General features: G+C 37.1%; 1 protein-coding gene across 3 annotated transcripts; it reads right to left on the bottom strand.

The window, feature by feature from the left end:
- Positions 1–24709: 24709 nt before the first annotated feature.
- Positions 24710–26170, bottom strand: LOC121225167 (protein TWIN LOV 1). 3 transcript variants are annotated; one of them, XM_041109315.1, is made up of 4 exons: positions 26061–26170; positions 25916–25979; positions 25273–25344; positions 24710–25132 (listed from the first exon to the last, which is right to left on the bottom strand). In XM_041109315.1, exons 1-4 carry the CDS (start codon positions 26156–26158, stop codon positions 24980–24982), a joined length of 387 nt encoding a protein of 128 aa, XP_040965249.1. In that variant the 5' UTR covers positions 26159–26170; the 3' UTR covers positions 24710–24979. The 3 variants fall into 3 exon arrangements, 2 of the variants coding, with proteins under 2 accessions (XP_040965249.1, XP_040965251.1); XR_005923098.1 differs by lacking the exon at positions 25273–25344 and having other exon boundaries at positions 26081–26164; XM_041109317.1 differs by lacking the exon at positions 25273–25344.
- Between the last annotated feature and the right edge of the window lie 8 nt (positions 26171–26178).

The following is a 26178-nucleotide window of genomic DNA, read 5'->3' as shown; positions in this document are numbered from 1 at the left end:
GCTTGCCTCTAACCGAATACGTACAACACAAATCTACCTCATGTGGCCGAATATGCATGTCTATGTTGAGGCTAATTATATGCTTAATACTTCCTACAAATATGGTTACTTGTATTGACTACATACCATTTGTTTCAAGTTCAAAACTCGGCTAATACACATAATTCATACATATCACATTCCAAGCATTCACTCAATTCTATCACTTAAAACACACACATTACTCAATAACTTCCTAGTTTAAATTCAGCCACTACACCAATTCACTAGATGATTTGTTATTATTATTGTTCATTTATTCAAACTACTTATAATTTCCTTAAACCATCACAATTTACAACCATCTATCACTTCCATTTTCTACCATGGCCAAATGTTATAACCCAAGCCACACATATTGTCCCTCAAGGCCCTTCAATGACCACATTCGGCACCTCCTTAAGAACAACCCAAATTTCAACCTTCAAGAAAGAAGAAAAATATATGTACTAAGAGCTTCCAACTACTTGGCCGAATATCAAACCTCCTAACAATCAAAACTTAAGCCATGGAATGATTTGAACTTGAACTAACCACCTTCTTTATACAAAATTTTCCAAGAATTTCAAGGTACTTACCTCGTCCTAATCCTCATCCAAACCGAACATGAAGCAAGAGCACTCCTTTCTTCTTCCTTTGATTTTTCGGTCAAGAAGAACAAAGAGGATGAAGCCCTTTTTTTTTTCTTTTTCTTTTTCTAGGTACGGCAAAATAGAGGGGGGGCATGGATGAGACAACTTTGTTTTCATCACCCCTCCCTTTTCATTACTTAATTACTAACCCTTTATTTTATTCTTTCTAACATAACACACTAACACAACATGTTCACAACATGTTTCACCCCATAGCATGGCCGGCCACTAGCTCAAATTTTGGGTAATTTTACATGCAAACCCATCATTTTCATAACATGCATTAATAGGCCACTTTACATTTGCCTAGCACATTTCTAAATTTTCTCACATAAGTCCTATTTAATAAAATTCACTTACAATTAACAAAATTCAAACATGAAATTTTCACACATGCATATATACATATAATAAGCATCAACTATGACGGTTAATTATTTTTATGACTCGGTTTAGTGGTCCCGAAACCACTTTCCGACTAGGGTCAATTTAGGGCTGTCACATAACTGGTAATACCCAATCTCAAATCAATTTTCAAAAACACTATAGCTCCTTTCAATTGATCAAACAAATCATCTATTCTGGGCAGATGATATTTGTTCTTGATTGCCACTTTATTCAGTTGTCTGTAATCAATACACATTCTCATAGTGCCATCTTTCTTTTTCACAAACAACATGGGTGCACCCTAGGGCGAGAAACTCGGTCTTGCAAACCCTCTATCAGTTAATTCTTACAACTAAGCTTTTAATTCTTTTAACTCTGTCGGAGCCATTCTGTACGGAGCTATAGATATCGACGTTGTACCCGGCATTAACTCATTGCCAAATTCAACCTCTCGAATCGGTGGTAAACTTGGTAACTCTTCAAGGAACACATCTGGGTATTCACACACAACTGGCACTGATTTGATCTTCTTTTCAGTCACTTTCGTATCTAATACATAAGCAAAATAAGCGCCGCAACCCTTTCTCACTTATTTTTAAGCTAACATTGATGAAATCACTATTAGTAAACCATCCAGATCATCTGACTCAATTCGGATAATCTCATTATTCTAACATCTTAGATCAATCGTCTATCATTTACAGTTCACTACAACATCATGTAGCGTTAGCCAATCCATACCCAGAATTATATCAAATTCATCAAATGGAAACAACATCAGATCAGCCAGAAAGTAGAAATCCCGAATCATCAATGGACAATTCTTACACACTTTATCAACTAAAACACACTTGCCTAAGGGGTTTGATACTTTAATTACAAATTCAGTAGACTCTACGGGCAAAGTCTTATTGGATACTAAATTCACACATAAATACGAATGAGTTTATCTTGGATCTATCAATACAATAACTTTAATATCATAAAGAGTAAAAGTACCGGTGATAACATTTGGAGATGACGCTTCTTCACGAGCGCGAATAGCGTAAGCACTGACAGGTGCTCTGGCTTCAGATCTCACAGTAAAGTCTTTTGTCATTCTCTGACTACCACTCACATTACCAGCATTTTTGGGTGGTCTCCCTCTAACTGCAATATTACTCTGCCTCATACTCTGAGCATTATCTTTTCCAGCTAACTCTGGGCAATCTCTGATAAAATGATCTAACAATCCACATTTAAAACAAGCCCGATCATTCAATCTACAATTACTGAAATGTCGTTTTCCATACTGTCTACATTCAGGTCGATTTTGTCTCACACTGCCAACACTAGCAATAGATAACTTGAGCTTTAGAACTCACATATTATTTTTCACGATCTCTGATTGAATGTCCCACAGATGCATTAGAACGATTAAATGAGTCTTAAAATTTCTTCGATGTAGATTGATAAGATTTACTAGTTGATCTCTTTCTCGAATTTCTTGCTTCAAAATCAGCTTTTTCCTTTTCTTTACTAAGATCTTCAGTTTTACAGGCTCTTTCAACCAAAACGATGAATTCTTTCAATTCAAGAATCCCGACTAACAATTGTATATCCTCGTTCAGTCCATCAATGAACCGTTTACACATGATCTCTTCAGTAGAAACATATTCCCGGGTATACTTACTTAAACGTACAAATTCTCTTTCATACTTAGTCACAATCATCCAGCCTTGTTTCAATTCTAGAAACTCTTTATGCTTCTGATCGAGGAATCGCAAAATAATGTACTTCTTTCAAAACTAAGATTAGAAGAACTCCTAGGTAACCCATTCTTTAGGAACTATTGATGTTAATATTTTCCACTAATGGTATGCATTATCTCTAAGTAAAAATATCACACATTTGATAAATTCTTCAGGAGTACATGACAATTCCTCGAATACTCGGACTGTGTTCTCGAGCCAAAACTCAGCTCTCTCAGCATCATCATCAACGGTAGCTTGAAACTCCTCAGTCCTATGTTTTTGAATCTTCTCTATTGGCAGCTTACTCAATCGAATCGGATCTATCACTTGTGGCATAGCTGAGATTTGTTGAGGAATAGGTAGGGGTGGAGGTTTTTGAGCAGCCGGATTTGTTCGAACAAATTCCGTGAACCACTCACTCATCATTTGGAAGAAGGCTTGCTTAGCCTTTCCCCCTTAACTACTTGAAATCAGCCTAGAATCAGCCGGCGCTGCCCCTTTAGTAAGAGCGGGCGCATTATTTTCCACATCATCAGCTATTGCTCGCTCGAGATCCATTTACTATATGAAAACACATTTTTAAGCTGTTAGAAATCATCACACTATCGTAGTTTATATATATGGCATGTATAGCTAGACTCTAACTCGCTACGTTAGTCCTAGAATCGACTAAACCATAGCTCCGATACCAATTAAATGTAACACTCCTAACCCGTATCCGTCACCAGAATAGGGTTACGAGGCATTACTAGATAATACACCTCGTTCACATACATTTATGCATTCGTAATCAAAATCCATTCAAATCATTCATATTGTCCCTTATAAGGCTCTACGAGACCTTAAAACATGCTTAGAAGTGGTTCGGGACTAAACCGATAACATTTGTAAACTTTAGGAAACTTATAAAATTTTCTTGCATTTAAAGGTCACACGCCCGTGTGAACAGGCCGTGTGCCTCACATGGCCACCGAACACGCCCGTGTTGTAACGCCTCGAATTTGGGCCTAGAAGTATTGGGCCTTTAGTATGGGTCCGTAATGAGGTTGTATATAAGCATTTAATTGTACAAGGAAATGACACAATTAAATGTCTGCTTTAGTGGTTAATGGCCCTGAGAAGTGTTGGAGAAATCTTGGGTTCAAACTTAGGCTTTAGCAAAAATTTTGGTAATAAGTGAATAAAACCCTAGGTGCTTGGATGAAAGCCTTTTAAATTATTGTGGTAAATAAATGACATAAGGAAGCTTGTGGTCTAGTAGTTGTGGCGTCATTAAGGTTGCAAGGGAGCTTGGGTTCAAGTCCTAGCTCTTGCAATTTATTTTGGTTTTTCTTTTAAAGGAACCTGGACTTTGGCCTATTAACCTTATATTTAATTGAGGATAAAATATGACAAAGAAAGAGCCTGTGGTGGAGTGGCAAGATGGCGTATTGTGTAACTGTGAGGTTTAAGATTCAAGTCTTGGGATGTGCAATGGAGTATTTATTTTGCTGTTTGAGCTGTGTAGGAGGTAGAATTGGACTGGAACTCTGTGGTTGAAGTGGTCATAAGAAAATGAGGAATTTTCCTAATCGTTGAAAGTAATCCCACATTGGGAAGCTAACATGGGAATCGGTGAGAAGCTGGCTTTAAATAGAGCAAACCAGATGAGTTGGGGAAAAAGAAAAATGTGATTAAGTCCCAATACAGGATGTGCCAAGGTTGGTGATCGTGGACTTCGGTGCTTTTTCATAAATAGCTGTGTATTCACGCCCTTCTTTGTTAGAAATCGGCAAAAGCTGAAAGCCGCCACGAGCGTTTCACGTGTGCTAGGGCTATTTTGGGCCTCGATGGGTTAAATGGGCACGATGGGCCCGTGGGCCCGCTTGTGTAAATCTAACTATTAGGTGGGAAGTAGTTGGGCCTGATGGGCCATATGAATGTGATTGAGCCTGATGGGCCATGTTAACGAGATTGGGCCTAAAGAGGCCAAATGAATAAGTGTGGATCTTTTAGTGTTTAGTAAAGGGGTTGTAAACCTAGTTTTTGGTAACTACTCAAGCAGACATAAAACTTAAATAATTAATTAATCGCGACCATGGACGAGTCGTAAGGTTAAGGTGTGGCAATGGGTATATGCATGTCTAGGATTGGATCTAGGGAGAGCTTGGTACTTAAACGGTCTTAATACTCACCTCCTCTTCTCTGGAATCCTACCTGGTGCATAGTATCTGTTCACTTTAGCCAACGAGGACTTGTTAACGAGCCAAGGTAAGTAATAAACCCATAATAAAGAAAAATTACCAAATTACCCCCGGTTTGTAAAATTATCGAAGTACCACCGTTTTTAAAATTACGGAAGTACCTCGATTTGTAAAATTATCGAAATACCCCCAATTTGTAAAATTACCAAAATACCCCTGATTGTGAAAATATTGAAATACCCTCGATTTGTGAAATTACCGAAACACTCATGATTTGTAAAATTAACAAAACACCCTCGATTTGTAAAATTCCGAAACACCCTCAATTTGTAAAATTATCGAAATACCCTCGATTTGTAAAATTACTGAACCACCCCCAATTTGTAAAATTATCGAAATACCCTTGTAGTTTAAAATTATCGAAATACCCTTATAGTGTAAAATGACCAACATACCCCTGTAGGGTAAAATGACTATTTTGCCCTTGAGGGTAAATGACCGACTTAGACTTCGAATTTGACTGATTTGATTATGAATGTATGATTGCGTTTTAATTGACTAGACTGTGGTTGTAAGACTGATATGCTCTTAATATATGTTTAAAAGACTGTTACTGAGTATGGCCATTCTGCATACACGTGTGATGATTGAGCATGACATACACGACATATTGCGTAGGTTGGGAATTATGGAACGGAGGAAGTATATGTGGATCGCATGGTTGGTTGACGACCGTGGATCCACCGATGGCTATTAAGCCTAATATTTGATTAGCAGCTTGCTGCAATGAAGGTAGTACCGCAACCGGGCTACCATTGATGTGTATCGGATGGGTGGGTCAATATTTATATCCCCACATGATGTGTACCGGGGGACAGAGTTAGTGTGTAGCGGTTGGATTATTGGGGTGGGTTACACAGCATTGCATGTATGATATTATTGTGATATTATTGTGATGTGGGCTTCGGCCCAACTGAGGCTAAGATGGGCTAGGCCTAATTGATTCTGTTATGGGCTGTGACCCAAATGATATTGTAACGGGCTTTGGCCCACGAATGCTCTGAACTGGACTGTACTGTTACTATAATGGGTTCCAGCCCAGACTAATTCTAAATTCTATCTGTTTACTGACTGTTACTCTAGTAAGGGGATTAAACACTGAGTTTTCATAAACTCACCCATTTATTAACTGTGCAAGTAATCCCCAACGTTAGGTGGATCGGTGTCGCAGAGGGACTCGGAGACGACCACACAACTACACATGTTTTTCTATTTCGTTTATTTAGTTAAGCACTTCGGTTTTTGATTTGGGTTGTATTAAGGCCTCTTTATTTTCTTAACTTTTTATTTGGGAAATTTATTTAGTATGCTTAATATCTGTTAGAAGTAGGGCACGGTTTTTCAAAACAACAACTAGTTTTCAAAATATCATGTTTCCGCAACTATTTAAAAGTAAGCTTCCGCAGCAAGTAAGGTTTTAAGGGAATTAACGTTTCACAAGTTTTAAAATGGCCAGAGGTTTTGAGTAGTAAGAAGGGTTTTCAATGAGAACATGGTTTTCGAAAAACACTTCAATGTGACACGCCAGATTCGGGCTTAACTTCTAGGCCGGGTTTAGGGTGTTACACGTGTCACAGGCCGTGTGAAAACATGGCATACATACTAACTTGTACCACACGACTGAAGACACACCTGTGTGCCATGGCCGTGGGAAAACTAGAGGGGTTACTGACTTGGGACACACGGCCAGCCACACACCCATGTGCTAGCCTGTGTGCCACACACGACCAGTAGACACACCCGTGTGTCTAGACCGTGTCAAACCTGTAGGGTATACTGACTTAAATCGAAAGGGTACCCCACGGGACACACGATCGTGTAGCATAACCGTGTGTCACACACGGCTGAGACATATGCCCGTGTGGACAAAAATAGGTCATTTGTAAAGCCAATTTTCCATCCTTCTTTCATGCACACATAGCAACCAAATTGGTACCATTTCAATACATATATAAGCGACCCAAAAATGCTATTGCATACATATATTGTAACACCCTGAACCCGAGACCGTCGCCGGAGTCGAACACGAGGTGTTAACAGACTTCAAACCACTTATAAAAAAATTTCCCAGACAAGCTGCCACTCTGCATACTAGTCGCTTTAAAAATCATATCTTGAGTTCTGAAACTCGAAATCCAGTTCCGTGAATTTTCCCTGAAACTAGACTCATTTTCCCATCTACATATTTTTTTCTAGAATTTTTGGTTGGGCCAATTAGTACAGTTTATTAGTCAAAGTCTCCCATGTTACAGGGATCGACTACACTGCCCTTTGCGCATTACGACTTGGATATCTCCCTGTACAGGGCTTCAATACTGATGTCGTTTGTTTCTATAGAAACTAGACTCAAAGGGGAATCTATGCACATATGGCATGACTTCTAATTATCTCTGGTTAATTTATAATGAATTTCCAAAGTCGGAACAGGGAATCCAGAAATCGCTCTAGCCCTGTTTCACAAGAGTTTAATTATCTCCTCACATACAGCTCATATGGTCGTTTCGTTTCTTCTATATGAAAATAGACTCATCGAGCTTCGATTACATAATTTATTCATTAATTAATTCCTCTCCTACTATTTTTAGTGATTTTTCAATCTCACGTCACTGCTGCTGCCAGCATCTGTTACTAAAGCAACTATGCCTATTTCGTGATTTCTCCTTGATCTAACTAGTAATTCATCATACATATCACAAATTATGATCATGACTAACCATGCCAAAGGCTAATCATTGTCAAACATCTCCCTACTACACTATTGCCATACCATGACTTTTAACACCAAAAATAATCAACCATTACATATGGCATAAAAATCGAATTTCCAAGACTTACAACCTAACATTATAGAACCAAATCCAACCGAACATTTATGCCATTTTCGCATGGCTAAAAGTTTACATACCAAATTTCAACAAAACATATTAGCCTATACATGCCGAAATGTTCTCCTAGACCGACTAAAAAGAAGATACCAAAAGTTGCTAGCCGGTGTGATGACTCCGATGACGGCCCGATCACGCAAAAAGAGACGAGTCCAAGAAACCTAAAATAGGTGACAAGGAAACACCGAGTGAGTATATAACTCAGTAAGTCATAAGCAATGCACTACCATACATTAATAACATTATCACAAGAGGAAACAAAATGGAACGAGGCTAGTTACTCCATCCATACCGAACCATACCATAGTTCCTTAAACCTATCGGTTCAATCTCATACCAAGTCATGCATTCACATTCCATATACTAATCAATAGGATATTTGAGGCTTTTTCATACATCATTTTATTTTCGTTACAATCATACAACTAAACGACCTTTCACCTATTCCACGATAAATCTTATGTACGTTACTTCAATTATAATTGTCACATAGGTTCAAACTTACCAAGCTCAACTCCAAATATAAACATAGCGCCTATTAGTCACGAACTCAAGGTACTTACCCGATCCGCTGTCCGTGATCAACTCAATAATGTCGCACACTTAGTGTCCATAGTGATTCAAAAATATATATTAAGTCCGCACACTCAGTGCTATATAATCAACTCGCACACTTAGTGTTATATAATCAAACTCGCACACTTAGTGCTGTACAATTTAAACCCGCACACTTAGTGCCAATCTCATGATCATAAATGTTTATACCCGCACACTTAGTGCCGAGATCAACAACTCAATACATCTCACCTCTTTTCTTTTCATTCAACACTTTCATCACCACATGCATACATGTATATAAATTTATCATTCCATTCGGCATAATTACATAGACATTATGTCTATTTAGATCAATACAAAATATATGCTTGGTGACTTACCTTATGTTGGGTAAAATAATTCCAAGTCGGCTACTCAATGACCTTCGATTTCCCCTTGTTGGACGCCTCTCCTTTAGGTTCTTGAGCTTAAATAAATAAATTAACTAGTTTAATTACCTTGCTAGTTATTTATATCCCATAACATTAATAGTTTCATATCAAAAGAATCATACGGCAACATTTTATTTTTATTCACCTTATGCTTTTTACTAACTTTAAGCCATTCGGCTATTGATCACCTAAGATCCAATTACTATAATTAACCCAATAAATATTTCAATAAAACACACATAAATATTATATACACGGCAACCACCCTTGTTAATTACTCATATATATTTTAATAATTTTCGTTTCATCTTACAACCATTCTTGTTCAAAACATTACAACCTTAACTAATACTTATAAATTGTCTCAAGGCCGAATGCATTCTTACTTCCAAAGTAACATAGTCGATGATATATTTTATTTCAAGGTACATATTCATAAATCAAATTCAACCATATAAACCAATATCACCCACTTGATCAATTATAGAGAATTAAAGTTAATATCACAATGTGTACTCTATATGGCCCATTATACATAATCAAATTTAACATCATCTATATATTTACTCATATGGCCGAATATACATACCCCATATAATATCATTTTCATTCCATTTAACACTTAATTTCCACCACATAAACACTTGGCCGAATAATCCTAAACTAGCAAAACTCCACATTTGTTCATACCATCTTTTAAATTCACATATATCTATTTAGGTAGCTCATATTTCCCCTTTCTAATATTCAATCCAAAATATCAAAACACCATCCTTTTAGCATTTATCCAATAATACCGTATGCACAATTTGTCACCAAAACTAAAGAAAAATCAACATATGGGTTACAATAAGAGCTTGACTACTACTAGATTCTCATAAAAATCAATAGAAATAACATGAACTCCTACCTTATTTAACCTCCAAGATAGTCGAATGCCCTAGACAAATTCTTTCCTCTTTCCCCTTTTGTTTCGGCTTTGCAAGAAGGTAAGGAAGATGAACACACTCTTACCTTTATTTCACTAATATTATTTTTTTCTCACATAATGCCATTTCTTATTTTAATAACTAATTAAACATATATATTTGCCCATCAACAGCCATTTTGGCCGGCCACTATAAAGAAAATTGGGCAATTTGACATGCAAGTCCACCCTTGTGTTGACATGCACTAATAAACCATTTAAAATTAGTCTATCATATTTCACCATGTCTCATATTGATCCCTATTTAATAATTTCTCATGCAATTGGCAAAATTAGGGAATGAAACGTCGACATATGCATGTACACACATAATAAGCATAGAATATAACAATTAATCATTTTTACGACTCGGTTTTGTGGTCCCAAAACCACTTTCCGACTAGGGTCACATTAGGGCTGTCACAACTCTCCCCCACATAAGAAATTTTCGTCCCCTAAAATCTTACCGGTGAATAACTTTGGATATCGATCCTTCATAGAGTCCTCACGTTCCCAAGTGGTTTCTTCAATTCCGTGTTTATGCCACAACACCTTCACTAATGGGATTTTCTTATTTCGCAACTCTTTTACTTCACGCATCAAAATGCGAACCGGTTCTTCTTCATAACTCAAGTTAGGCTGAATCTCGATCTCAGATGGAGTGATTACATGCGACGGGTCGGACCTATATCGTCGAAGCATCGAGACATGGAAAACGTTGTGAATCTTTTCAAGCTCAGGGGGTAAAATTAATCGGTATGCAACTGGTCCAACTCGTTCGGATACCTCATACGGACCGATGAACCTCGGACTTAGTTTGCCCTTACGACCAAATCTAAGCACCTTCTTCCAGGGTGAAACTTTGAGACATACTTTGTCTCCGACCTGATATTCAATGTCTTTTCTTTTCAAATCCGCATACAACTTTTGACGATCCGAAGCGGCTTTCAAACTTTCGCGAATTACTCAGACTTTCTGCTCGGCATCCTTAATCAAATCAACCCCAAGGATCTTACTTTCACTAAGTTCAGTCCAAAATAATGGGGTACGGCATTTACGACCGTATAAAGCCTCGTAAGGTGCCATCTTAATGCTTGACTGAAAACTATTGTTGTAAGCGAATTCGATCAAAGGCAGATATCTTTCCCATGAACCACAAAACTCTAAAACACAACATCTCAACATATCCTCGAGTATTTGAATTATCCGCTCAGATTGGCCATCGGTCTGAGGATGGAATGCGGTGCTAAAGTGCATCTTGGTACCCAATGCTTCTTGTAATTTCTTCCAAAATCGCGAGGTAAATCTTGGGTCTCTATCCGACACGATGGAAATAGGTACCCCATGCAACCGAACTATTTGGGAGACATATAATTCTGCCAATTTATCGAGCGAAAAATCTGTATGGACAGGGATAAAATGAGCAAACTTGGTCAATCTATCAACAATGACCCAGATTGCATCTTTCTTGCTTGATGACAATGGCAATCTAGATACAAAATCCATCGTTACCCGATCCCACTTCCATTCGGGTATCGTGATCGGCTGAAGTAAGCCCGACGGTACTTGATGTTCCGCTTTTACTTGTTGGCATATCAAACACCTTAAAACAAATTCGGAAATGTCTCGTTTCATACCGGGCCACCAAAATTGACGTTTCAGGTCATTGTACATTTTAGTACTACCTGGGTGGACTGACATTCGACTACTGTGAGCCTCATCCAAAATCATTGAAATAAGTTCCGAATTTCTTGGAACACATAATCGACCTCTGAACGTCAAGCAATCATTGTCATCAATCCGAAACTCCGATTCCTCATTCGAAGCACATTCAACTCGTTTTGTGACCAATTCAGCGTCGACTTTCTGGAATTCAAGTATTTGACGAATCAATAATGGTTTGGCCTCTGATTCAGCTACTAGCACCCCATCGAGTGAGACTGACAAGTGAGCATTCACCGCTCTCAAAGCAAACAGTGCTTTCCGACTTAAAGCATCGGCAACCACGTTAGCCTTTCCCGGGTGATAATCAATAACAAGTTCATAGTCTTTCAACAACTCAAGCCAACGTCTTTGTCGCAGATTTAGATCTCTTTGAGTCATCAAATATTTAAGACTTTTGTGGTCCGAATAAATATGATACCTTTCCCAAAATAAGTAATGCCGCCATATTTTCAGGGCAAACACTATGGCCGCCAATTCAAGATCATGGGTCGGATAGTTTCTTTCCTGCGGCTTTAATTGTCTCGACGCGTAAGCCACAACTCGACCTTCTTGCATCAACACACAACCTAGCCCAAGTAAGGATGCATCACTATAAATGACAAACTCTTTGCCGGACTCCGGTGGTACTAGCACTGGAGCTTCGGTTAAGCAGGTCTTTAGTTGATCGAAACTCTTCTGACAATTCTCTGTCCATTCAAACTCAACATCTTTTTGGAGTAGTTTCGTCAACGGTGCAGCTATCATCGAGAAACCCCTTACAAACCGTCGGTAGTATCCGGCAAGTCCCAAAAAGCTCCTAACTTCAGTAATATTCCTCGGAGGTTTCCAATCGAGTATGGCCGAAATTTTGTTCGGATCCACTCTAACACCCGATGCGGACACCACGTGCCCCAAAAAGCTAACCTCTCTCAACCAAAATTCACATTTACTGAATTTTGCGTATAACTGCTTGTCTCGCAAAATCTGTAATACTAACCTCAAATGCTCGGCGTGTGCGGCTTCACCTTGTGAATAAACCAAAATATCATCAATAAACACAACCACAAATCGATCCAAGTATGGCCTGAATACTCGATTCATTAAATCCATAAATACCGCAGGGGCATTAGTGAGCCCAAACGGCATCACTAAGAATTTGTAGTGACCGTACCTCGTTCTAAAAGCGGTTTTGGGTATGTCCGAGTCTCGAACCCTCAACTGATAATAACCAGATCTTAAATCTATCTTGGAAAATACTGAGGCTCCCTTTAATTGATCAAACAAATCATCAATATGTGGCAACGGGTATTTATTCTTTATGGTCACTTTATTCAACTGACGATAGTCGATGCACAATCTCATGGTTCCATCCTTCTTTTTCACAAACAATACGGGTGTGCCCCATGGAGAAAAACTCGGTCGAGCGAAACCTCTATCCATCAATTCTTGCAATTGAACTTTCAATTCCTTTAATTCTGTTAATGCCATACGATACGGGGCTATTGAGATTGGCGTGGTACCAGGTACAATCTCGATGCCGAATTCCACCTCTCGAACCGGTGGCAACCCGGGTAACTCCTCAGGAAAAACATCTGAATACTCACAAACCACTGGTACTGATTCAAGTTTCCTTTCCGTCTCTTTGCTATCAAGTACATACGCAAGGTATTTTTCACAACCCTTTTTCACATATCTCTGAGCGGTCATTGAAGATATTATCACTGGCACCCCCTTCAAATAGGTAGACTCAACTCGGACTACCTCATCATTTGCACTCCTCAAATCGATGGTTTTTCTTTTGCAGTTCACCACTGCATCATGTACGGTCAACCAATCCATACCAAGAATAACATCAAATTCGTCAAACGGCAAAAGCATCAAATCGGCCGGAAAACAGGATTCTCGGATTATTAGAGGGCATCTCTTACACACTTTATCAACAAGTACGTATTGACCCAAAGGGTTTGACACTCGAATTACGAACTCAGTAGACTCAACAGGTAGAGTCTTACTGGATGCTAAGGTTTCACATACATATGAATGAGTAGAACCAGGGTCAATCAATGCAATCACATTAGTATCAAAGAGAGTGAAGGTACCAGTGATGACGTCAAGGGAGGATGCCTCCTCTCGTGCGCGAATGGCATATTCTCTAGCAGGAGTACGGTTCTCGGCTCGAACAGCCGTATCAGAGGCCCCTCTCTGACTACCACCCCTACCTCCTAAAATTTCGGTGGTCTACCTCTAGTTGTCACTCCACTAGGTCTTGCACCTTGAATCTTATTCTTCTCATCAAGCTCCGTGCAATCTCTAATGAAGTGGTCCTTCGAACCGCATCCGTAACAGGCCCTGTTAGTAGACTTACTCCAACATTCACCTAGGTGTCATCTTCCGCATTGGGGGCATTCAGGTTTCTCTTGACGATTATTGCCCACACTAGCTACCGAAGTAGCTCGGGAGTCCGTCGATGGTCGTGCTCTGATGGAAATTCCCGCAGTCGTCCTCGACTTATTAGTGTCCTCCCTGAACTTCTTTACAGCTGAGAATGGAGCTTTACCTGTCGATCTTTTACAATAGTCTCTAGCTTCAAATTCAGCCTTCTTCTTCTCCTTTCCAAGTTCTTCCGCCTTGCAGGCTCGTTCGACTAGTGTTACGAATTCTTTTATCTCCAAAATACCCACTAGTAGCTTTAAATCTTCATTCAATCCTTCTTCGAATCTTTTCCACATAGCAACCTCATCAGCTACACACTCTCGGGCATACCTACTGAGTCTTACGAATTTATGTTCGTATTCAGATACTGTTATACGGCCTTGCTTGAGTTCCAAGAATTCCTTACGCTTTTGATCAATGAACCGTTGACTAATATATTTCTTTCGAAATTCCGTTTGAAAGAAGTCCCAAGTTACTCGTTCGTTTGGGACTATGGAAATCAGGGTCCTCCACCAATAGTAGGCTGAGTCCCGCAATAAGGATATAGCACACTTTAGACATTCATCGGGCGTGCATGACAGTTCATCAAACACCCGAATGGTGTTATCAAGCCAGAACTCGGCCCTTTCAGCATCATCAGTAACTATGGCCCTGAACTCCTCGGCCCCGCGCTTCCTAATCAAGTCTATAGGTGGCTTACTCAGCCTCACAGGATCAGTAACTGATGGCATTACGGGCTCTTGGGGTGGATTATTCGAATTCGGGAATTGTTGGACAACCGGATTGGTTCGGGCATATTGCGCGACCCACTCATTCATCATGGTAAAGAAGGCTTGTTTAGCCCCCTCACCTTGATTATTTGTAGATGACTGAGGTTCAACAGGCGGCGTCCCTTGTGCAGGAGCAACCGCTACACTTTCAACGTCATCCGCCAAGGTTCTCTCTACACCGGGATCCATTTACTAATCAAAACAAAAATTTTAACCGTCAGAAGTCATCACACATTTAAACATTAACATTAAGGCATGTATAGCTAGACTCATACGTGCTATGGTAGTCCTAGAACCGACTAAACCATAGCTCTGATACCAATCAAATGTAACACCCTGAACCCGAGACCGTCGCCGGAGTCGAACACGAGGTGTTAACAGACTTCAAACCACTTATAAAAAAATTTCCCAGACAAGCTGCCACTCTGCGTAATAGTAGCTTTAAAAATCATATCTTGAGTTCTGAAACTCGAAATCCAGTTCCGTGAATTTTCCCTGAAACTAGAATTTTTTTTTCCATCTACATATTTTTTTCTAGAATTTTTGGTCTGGCCAATTAGTACAGTTTATTAGTCAAAGTCTCCCATGTTACAGGGATCGACTACACTGACCTTTGCGCATTACGACTTGGATATCTCCCTGTACAGGGCTTCAATACTGATGTCGTTTGTTTCTATAGAAACTAGACTCAAAGGGAATCTATGCACATATGGCATGACTTCAAATTATCTCTGGTTAATTTATAATTAATTTCCAAAGTCGGAATAGGGAATCCAGAAATCGCTCTGGCCCTGTTTCAGAAGAGTTTAATTATCTCCTAACATACAGCTCATATGGTCGTTTCGTTTCTTCTATATGAAAATAGACTCATCGAGCTTCGATTACATATTTTATTCATTAATTAATTCCTCTCCTACTATTTTTAGTGATTTTTCAATCTCACGTCACTACTGTTGCCAGCATCTGTTACTAAAGCAACTATGCCTATTTCGTGATTTCTCCTTGATCTAACTAGTAATTCATCATACATATCACAAATTATGATCATGACTAGCCATGCCAAAGGCTAATCATTGTCAAACATCTCCCTACTACACTATTGCCATATCATGACTTTTAACACCAAAAATAATCAACCATGACATATGGCATAAAAATCGAATTTCCAAGACTTACGACCTAACATTATAGAACCAAATCCAACCGAACATTTATGCCATTTTCGCATGGCTAAAAGTTTACATACCAAATTTCAACAAAACATATTAGCCTATACATGCTGAAATGTTCTCCTAGACCGACTAAAAAGAAGATACCAAAAGTTGCTAGCCGGTGTGATGACTCCGATGACGGCCCGATCACGCAAAAAGAGACGAGTCCAAGAAACCTAAAATAGGTGACAAGGAAACACCGAGTGAGTATATAACTCAGTAAGTCATAAGCAATGCACTACCATCCATTAATAACATTATCACAAGAGGAAACAAAATGGAACGAGGCTAGTTACTCCATCCATACCGAACCATACCATAGTTCCTTAAACCTATCGGTTCAATCTTATACCAAGTCATGCATTCACATTCCATATACTAATCAATAGGATATTTGAGGCATTTTCATACATCATTTTATTTTCGTTACAATCATACAACTAAACGACCTTTCACCTATTCCACGATAAATCTTATGTACGTGACTTCAATTATAATTGTCACATAGGTTCAAACTTACCAAGCTCAACTCCAAATATAAACATAGCGCCTATTAGTCACGAACTCAAGGTACTTACCCGATCCGCTGTCCGTGATCAACTCAATAATGTCGCACACTTAGTGTCCATAGTGATTCAAAAATATATATTAAGAATAATCAACTCGCACACTTAGTGCTATATAATCAAACTCGCACACTTAGTGCTGTACAATTTAAACCCGCACACTTAGTGCCAATCTCATGATCATAAATGTTTATACCCGCACACTTAGTGCCGAGATCAACAACTCAATACATCTCACCTCTTTTCTTTTCATTCAACACTTTCATCACCACATGCATACATGTATATAAATTTATCATTCCATTCGGCATAATTACATAGACATTATGTCTATTTAGATCAATACAAAATATATGCTTGGTGACTTACCTTATGTTGGGTAAAATAATTCCAAGTCGGCTACTCGATGACCTTCGATTTCCCCTTGTTGGACGCCTCTCCTTTAGGTTCTTGAGCTTAAATAAATAAATTAACTAGTTTAATTACCTTGCTAGTTATTTATATCCCATAACATTAATAGTTTCATATCAAAAGAATCATACGGCAACATTTTATTTTTATTCACCTTATGCTTTTTACTAACTTTAAGCCATTCGGCTATTGATCACCTAAGATCCAATTACTATAATTAACCCAATAAATATTTCAATAAAACACACATAAATATTATATACACGGCAACCACCCTTGTTAATTACTCATATATATTTTAATAATTTTCGTTTCATCTTACAACCATTCTTGTTCAAAACATTACAACCTTAACTAATACTTATAAATTGTCTCAAGGCCGAATGCATTCTTACTTCCAAAGTAACATAGTCGATGATATATTTTATTTCAAGGTACATATTCATAAATCAAATTCAACCATATAAACCAATATCACCCACTTGATCAATTATAGAGAATTAAAGTTAATATCACAATGTGTACTCTATATGGCCCATTATACATAATCAAATTTAACATCATCTATATATTTACTCATATGGCCGAATATACATACCCCCATATAATATCATTTTCATTCCATTTAACACTTAATTTCCACCACATAAACACTTGGCCGAATAATCCTAAACTAGCAAAACTCCACATTTGTTCATACCATCTTTTAAATTCACATATATCTATTTAGGTAGCTCATATTTTCCCCTTTCTAATATTTCAATCCAAAATATCAAAACACCATCCTTTTAGCATTTATCCAATAATACCGTATGCACAATTTGTCACCAAAACTAAAGAAAAATCAACATATGGGTTACAATAAGAGCTTGACTACTACTAGATTCTCATAAAAATCAATAGAAATAACATGAACTCCTACCTTATTTAACCTCCAAGATAGCGAATGCCCTAGACAAATTCCTTCCTCTTTCCCCTTTTGTTTCGGCTTTGCAAGAAGGTAAGGAAGATGAACACACTCTTACCTTTATTTCACTAATATTAGTTTTTTCTCACATAATGCCATTTCTTATTTTAATAACTAATTAAACATATATATTTTCCCATCAACACCCATCTTGGCCGGCCACTATAAAGAAAATTGGGCAATTTGACATGCAAGTCCACCCTTGTGTTGACATGCACTAATAAACCATTTAAAATTAGTCTATCATATTTCACCATGTCTCATATTGATCCCTATTTAATAATTTCTCATGCAATTGGCAAAATTAGGGAATGAAACGTCGACATATGCATGTACACACATAATAAGCATAGAATATAACAATTAATCATTTTTACGACTCGGTTTTGTGGTCCCGAAACCACTTTCCGACTAGGTCACATTAGGGCTGTCACATATATCATGCCATATTCGAAACATACCAAATTATTATGCCAAAATCATCAAAACTTACATAAGTTCCAAATGCATTTCCTCATCAACTTATCATCTATTTCATATCACCAAAACATACAATATCATCACCTCAAAATCAAACTACAATATACCAACTTCCAAGCAATAATACTACAACTTACAACTATCCAAAAGAGCAATCATATAACCATACCCAACAAGTCAACACATAGGCATTATATATATCACATATATCATTTATCAAATACATAATTCAAGCCAATTTAAATGCCATACACATCACCGTTTACAAGCCAAATCTCATGGCTAAGATCACACTCAAAACATACCAAGAAAAACTAGCCTATACATGTCATATAACATATATACAAAGCTCCAAAAGTACCAACAAGATGATTGATAGTGTGATCACGTTTTCTGATGATCCTGAGTCTGAGCTAGCTTGATAATCTATAAAATAGTGAAAAATAAACACAATAAGCTTTTAAGCTTAGTAAGCCATATACAAATAAAGCCATCATATGAATATTTGCATATCAATTCAATTAGCTAAGTATAGCTAAACACATACAAGTTACAGACCTTTCTCATTGTGCACATATTCAATATCATAATTAAATTCATTAAATACTTCCCTCTTCAATACTCATATGAATCTCATACGCACCTGAGTCACTTAACTCATTCACAGATTCTTCTCAACTTGACTTTGCCCGTTGAACCATTCGGAATTGTTAAGGATACTCAGAAATCACATAAGCTCGTACAATGCCATATCCCAGATATGGTCTTACATGTTATCACATATATTGTAACACCCCTTGCTCGTATCCCACGCCGGGACAGGTATGAGCCGTTACTAGACTTAACACATGCATACAAACTATTTCAGGTTATCGAATTTTGCTCAAATTTAAAACTTCAAACTTCCTCTTAATGCCCTTAATATGAACCTACGAGGCCCAAAAAATGCTTTAGAAATGGTTTGAAAATAACCGAACACTTTGAAAACTTTGAATAATTTCAATGCAAACAAGTGCACACACCCGTGTGGGAGGGCGACACACCGTGTGTCCTCTTACATGACCATGTTGAAGGTCCGTGTAGCTCACATAGCCTGAACATGTCAGAACACGCTCGTGTCCCTAGCCCGTGCGAATTTATTTCTTAATTCGAACCTACAAGGGTTTTCACATGGCTTGACACACGCCCGTTTCCATGGCCCATGTCCTTCACACGGACATGACACGCCCGTGTCTCAGTCTGTGCATGAAAACCTTGACATTTATTTCTGACATCATCAACCATTCAGGGTACACGACCAAGGCACACGCCCGTATGCTAGGCCGTATCTTCCACACGGTTGAAACACACGGCCATGTTTTCGCCCGTGTGGTACTAATGGGCATTCTGATTTGCCAAATTTAGTGCAAGGGACACACAGCCTGACTACATGCCCATGGGGCAAACCATGTGTCACACACGGTCTAGACACATGCTTGTGGTCTACCCATGTGGAAAAAACAAGGCTATTTACCAAGCCTTTTGTCACCCTTACTTACACCTACCTATAAAAACATCAAACAATACCATACTACATAAACACATGACCATATCATCCAATACCTAGGCATCCATACATCATTTCCAAGCTATTTCCTATCACATACAACATCTCCTACGATTAACACAAACCATGCAACAAACACATCCATGAGAATTTTCATCAAATGCATTTAATAATAATCAATATTAACCAACATCAATAGCCTAAACAAAATGAATATCACATCCATATGAGCCAACACTTGTGGCTAAACCAACATGACACTAAACAAAAAGACCAAGTCCCTATACATACTACACTCAAAACATTTAAACTAACTATACCAAAAACTTTAGGTGATAGTGTGATCAATGCCTCCGATGTCCCTTGATTCCCGAGCTAGCTTGGCGGACTATAAGAAAAATGGAAAAGAGAGGAAGTAAGCATAAAGCTTAGTAAGTTACAAGTAAATAATTAACATCACTTTACCAAGTAACATCATACTCATAACATATCATACACTTGCACAAGATTCTCGAATGACTATAGACATAACTTACTTATTTTCATCTTACTATTCATATACATAACTCGAGCTAATTCTTATGAGTTTCGTGTAGGAACCTGTACCACTTGCAACATAATCATAACTTTTCTCAATCATGATATAATATTTAAATTACCCGTGAACCAGTTGGAAAAATAAATGATACCTGATAAGCCTCATACAAAAGGGTAAGATGCTGATGCCATGTCCTAGACATGGTCTTACACTGGCTCTCATATATCGGTGCCAATGCCATGCTCCAAACAGGTCTTACTCTAGCCCACATGTCGAGGCCGATGCCATGTCCCAAATATGGTCTTACACTAGCTCTCATATAAATGCCGATGCCATGTTCCAAACATGGTCTTACACTGGCTCACATATCGAGGCCAATGTCATATCCCAGACATGGTCTTACACTAGCTCTTATATCCCTAATATCACGGCATGGATATCCGATCTATTCCTACAGTTCAACCGAGAGTTTTACCACATCAAATCTCGTCATGCATATTCGTAACAAAATCAAACATTTCATGCAATATCAAGTATTTAATGCATAATAACAATAAAATTGTGATATTTACGTGCAACTTACCTCGGTATACAAATATGGGCGACTAGTTGAATTAGTTACTAGCTTGGTCTTCCCTAGTCTAGTCTAAATTTCATATTTCTTGATCTATAATGATAAAATTCATTAATTTAATGATCACATTAATCAAGAATTTCATAATTCTTATTTTGGCGAAATGACCGTTTTGCCCTTAGACTTTCACAAAATTATAATTTTGCCCTTAAGCTCGTAAAATGATTTTCATCGAATTTCCACATTAACCTAGACTAGACGAAACTACTTTAAGCCTATAGCATCTCAACAATTTTAATTATTTCACACATTTACTACTCATTTTTTAACTTTTACAAATGGTCCATTTTTGGTGTTTTCATGAAAACCCCTCACTAAAGTTGTTTATTTAACAACCATGATTCATTTTCTTCTATAAAATTTCAGCAACCAACATGATTACTCTCATAGGAAAGCCCTAAACTCTCAACTATTTTGTAAAATAGTCCCCCCATTAGTAGCTTATGCTACAAGGCCCCAAAAATACAAAAATTATCAAGAAAGACCATCAAATCACTTACTTGAAAGAGTCGAAAGTTGCTGAAATTTTCAAGCTCCCATGGCCTTCTTTCTTAGAGAAAATCGGTAAAGAAGAAAGAGAGAGTGAAATGATGAAAGCTTCTCCTTATTTATTATATTTCTAGTCAATTGGTCACCAAATTTCACCTAACTTTGCCCCTACAAATTCTTGTCTACATGTTCAGCCACTAACAAATTTATGATCTATTACTCAATAAAGACCTCTAATTTAATGTTTCATAGCTATTTGACACCTTAGCTAGCAGAACAAAATTTTCGCACTTTATACAATTTAGTCCTTTTCAAAATTAAGCATGCAATCACTGAAATTAATTCACCAAAATTTCAAACACTCATATAATCATGCTATAACACATAAAATAATATTAAAATAATTTTTCCGACCTCAGATTTGTGGTTCTGAAACTACTATTCTGACTAGGCCCAAAATCGGCTATTACATATCAATGCCACTGTTCTAGACAAGGTCTTACATGGAATCATAATACGATGCAATGTCCTTGACATGGTCTTACACGAAATCATAATACACTGCCAATGTCCCAGACATGGTCTTACATGTAATCACATCTCGATAACCTAATGTCATGACATTCTATCCTATACTATTCCTAAGGTTCGTATGGGACTTTTGAATGTCGTACCTTTATCGATTCTTGCTCGTAATTACTCCTTCAACATTCATAACAATTCAATGACAAATAAACACATATAATTCAATTTAAAGACATTTATTTGCATATGAACTTACCTCGTATTCGGGATAAACGAACTGGATCGATTATTTGACAACTTTCGATTTCCCCGATCTAAATCTGATTTCTTTCATTCTTGATTTATATATATTCAAAATAATCCATTTAATCACTAAATAATTCAATTTCATCTACGAATATATATTTAAGCCAATTTGCACTTTGGCCCTAAACTTTCACATTTCGTACAATTTAGTCCTTATTTCATAAAAACACAAATTACACAAAATTTGACAAAACCCATGCTTGGCCGAATTCTCTATAGGTCCCTAGCAACCCATATTTTTATTTATTTCACAATTTAACCCCTCAATTTACACTTTTCACATTTAATCCTATTTAGGCATTTTCACTCAAACCACTTAACAAAACTTGATAATCTATCATTTAACTTCCATAATTCCCCATAAACCATCACAAAGCTCATAAATTCAAAAATGGTACTTTAAAAAATCATCAACAATTCAAAAATTAGGGCGTGGGCTAGCTAGTACTAAGAACGATTAAAAAATATAAAAATATAAAAAACCGAGCTCAAAACATACCTCAATCAAATGAACAAGGGACGAACCTTCTAAGCTCCCAAAACCCTTATTTTCTTTTTTTTTTCGGTTAATGAAGAGAAATTAAAGATGGAATGGCCTTTGTTGTTTTTATTATCATTAATACCATTTTACAAATTAACCTAATTAAACATTTAAAAAAAACTTAACGGATCCATTTTGACAATTCAACTATCAATGGCCTATAACATAATAAACCTCACATTAATAAGCAACAATTAAACACTTTTATCAAATAGAAGCAACTTTGCATTTTACGCGATTAGTCCTTTTCAAATTAAGCATCCAAACGATAAAATTAGCTCACGAAATTTCACATATATATATCACATGCTATAAACACCAAAAATAAATTAAAATAACTTTACGATCTAGATTTGTGGTTCTGAACCACTATTCTGATTTAGCTAAAAGCGGACTGTTCATATTAACACTAGACTCAAACCCTAAACCTCGAGGTGCCAACAAAGATCTTAACCACTGCTTCTGGTTGTTGGCAAGTACAAACAAGCTCGAGCTTGAATATGAATGAGATTAATTAGGTTAAGCTTAAAAATTAGTGTTTGATCAAACTTAGATCAAATATGGAGTCTTTTAAAATTTCAAGTCAAGCTCGAGCTTGAACTTACTACTATTTAGATTCAACTTGATTCGATTACACCCTTAAGTCCACGAGCTGAGTATGATGAACTTCTAGTGATTATTGTTTAGGATTGGGATTTAAGTTTTCATCAAATCATTGCTTATTATTCATACTTTTGGACAGTAATATTTAGTGGTCTATGTTGATGTTTTGACTTTACAAGAAATAGTAAATTACAATTGATCTCTTAATCAAAGAACTGGCTGCTTGCCTACATTCTTGTGTTAAGCTGTTCACACTTCTAAGGCGCTTTACCTTATCACAACAAAAATAAGTTTAAAAATAGCTTTCAAGTATCCGAAGGAATATTTATGCTTACAAAATTGAATAGTTATTTCATTCTTTGAGTGTCAATGTCCAATCATAGAAGGCTAAATTATTTTCTTTCATAATACCAGCCAACAAAAAGGTGACACATAACAACGCTTTTTGCTAGAAATCGTATTCTTCTTATAGGTAAAATAAATAAAATTGATAATTTTATTATCGCTTTTGACCAAAAAAAGAACTTTAAGTTAGTAATTGGAAAAGCAATATAATTTTGGGCGAATTTTATAAGTAGGCCATCATCAAACATTAGACTGTTCTTATGATATTAATTAGCTATCTTTTGTAGAATACATAGAGGTTCTCTGGACTGCATGTTATAAATGCAGAGAGCAGAACAGAGATGATTGAATTCTACTATTTCTTTGCTTTTTCATGTTTCGAAGAACTGTTCCCCAACTTGTGCTGACATTTTCTTCAAGAACACGCCATCGTTATTTTTGCAATTAAGTTCTATATATCTTCGTGGTAATCCATTTTAGTCAATAATGAAATCTTGTTTCATTAGTTTCCATTTCTCGCTAATTACATGTGAGAACCAATATTTCACATAAACCCGATTTTTACCTCACAAAACTTCATTAGAAAGAAGAGTATCGGCTTAACAGTATCAGATACTTTGCTTTCGCTAGTATTCTCTGTGTCTTTTCTCGGTACGTAAGCATTTGTTTTTTTTTCTTTAGCTCTTCACATTAGCCTGTTGTTCATAAAAGAAAAAAAACCGATATTCCAAAGCACAAACAAATAAAGTTGTGGAGAGGAGCGCATGAAAAAGGTATGATTGAAGTTGATCTTAGTGTCAAGACACTTATTTACCAAAAAGAGAACATAATTGATACATTTTCTATATAAAGAATGCTACATACCAGTGAACCCCTGAAACAATCTCTCCATTATTATTCCTTTTCCTTTTACATTTGTGATTTCGGTGAGATTACATACAGTAATCTACACCGGTATGAGATTCCAAGCTTGTAAGATTGGATTCACGTGTTTGGTGAGTGATAAATAACAGCTGCTAAGAATATTGAAGCCGTCTATGACTTAGAGGAACCAGCAGCCATTGATAAGCTCCTCACTGCAACCTTCACTGCACCTACAGTGCTAAGTTGCCTCATCTCTGGGCTCAGCCCATGTCTCTCCTTGTTCTTACACTCTTCCTCAATCTGAACCCCCACAAAGTAAGCTACCTGAACATATATAATCAGTATAAGCGGGCAAAACAGAAACAACACTATTACTATATAGCATTGATCCTCTCCAAGTTGGCTTTTAGATAATAGAGAAAAACTGAAACATTTACACTCCACAATTTGAGAGCTATTAACACCTTGATTATCGACAATAACTGAGTTTTAGCCCATAACCCAATTTCCCAACCTCGATCAACTTTCAGCAATACCTGGGCTTACCATCAATATATTCAATAAGAAAAGTTTAAGGTAATATTAAAAACCCAAATCTTGAAACAATGGTTTATAAAGCCTTCAGCCACTCTAATGAGAATAACAGAGCAAAGTCAGACCATTCCAACATAAAGAGAGACAGAATGAGGCGGCAAAAAATCACGTAATAAACATACATACTCAAGTTCTACTGCTTATATGCTACTAAGTATCACACTGGCTTAAGCTATGACAGGCAAGCCTACTGGGCTGACATGACATGACAAACTGTGTTTCTTGTCTTCTTCTTCTTTTTTCTTTTTCTTTTTAAAAAAAAACCTTGCAGAAAACAAAAAAATTCATCCTTTGCTTATATTGAGGCATAACATGAAAGTAAAATTCGTGTTAAATAAAACTGATACACCCATTATCATCAATACTTGACTTCAGTGATTGAAGCTGAAGCTACACTAAGTGGCCAACAAGAAGATGTGAATAATATTCATATTGTCAACAGAATACCATAAATTAGTATCACAGTCCTTATCTGGACTAATGAAAGGCAATGCATCTGCAATAACACTTTACCTTGCCAAAGGCATTACGAACAGGTGATAAGTGAAGGCAATTCCAAAATGAGCTTTTGTCCTTCCTGGTATAGTAATAAGAATGCTTAGACCTTATGGAGACAATGCCATACTTCAGTAAACATTGGAAGTGTTCAAGTATCAACCTGTAACTTAAAATACGTACTGTGCATGCTTGCTCTGTTTGAATACTTTCCTTTATCTGGAAGAAAAAGTAGGAAATAAGTAACAATGCACCCAACATAAAGTCCGTATATCAGTTTA

The sequence above is a fragment of the Gossypium hirsutum genome, chromosome A03 (assembly GCF_007990345.1).
Source record: "Gossypium hirsutum isolate 1008001.06 chromosome A03, Gossypium_hirsutum_v2.1, whole genome shotgun sequence".
Classification (NCBI taxonomy): Eukaryota; Viridiplantae; Streptophyta; class Magnoliopsida; order Malvales; family Malvaceae; genus Gossypium; species Gossypium hirsutum.
The sequence above is the reverse complement of the archived record's forward strand: the minus strand, read 5'-3'. Positions and strand labels throughout refer to the sequence as shown.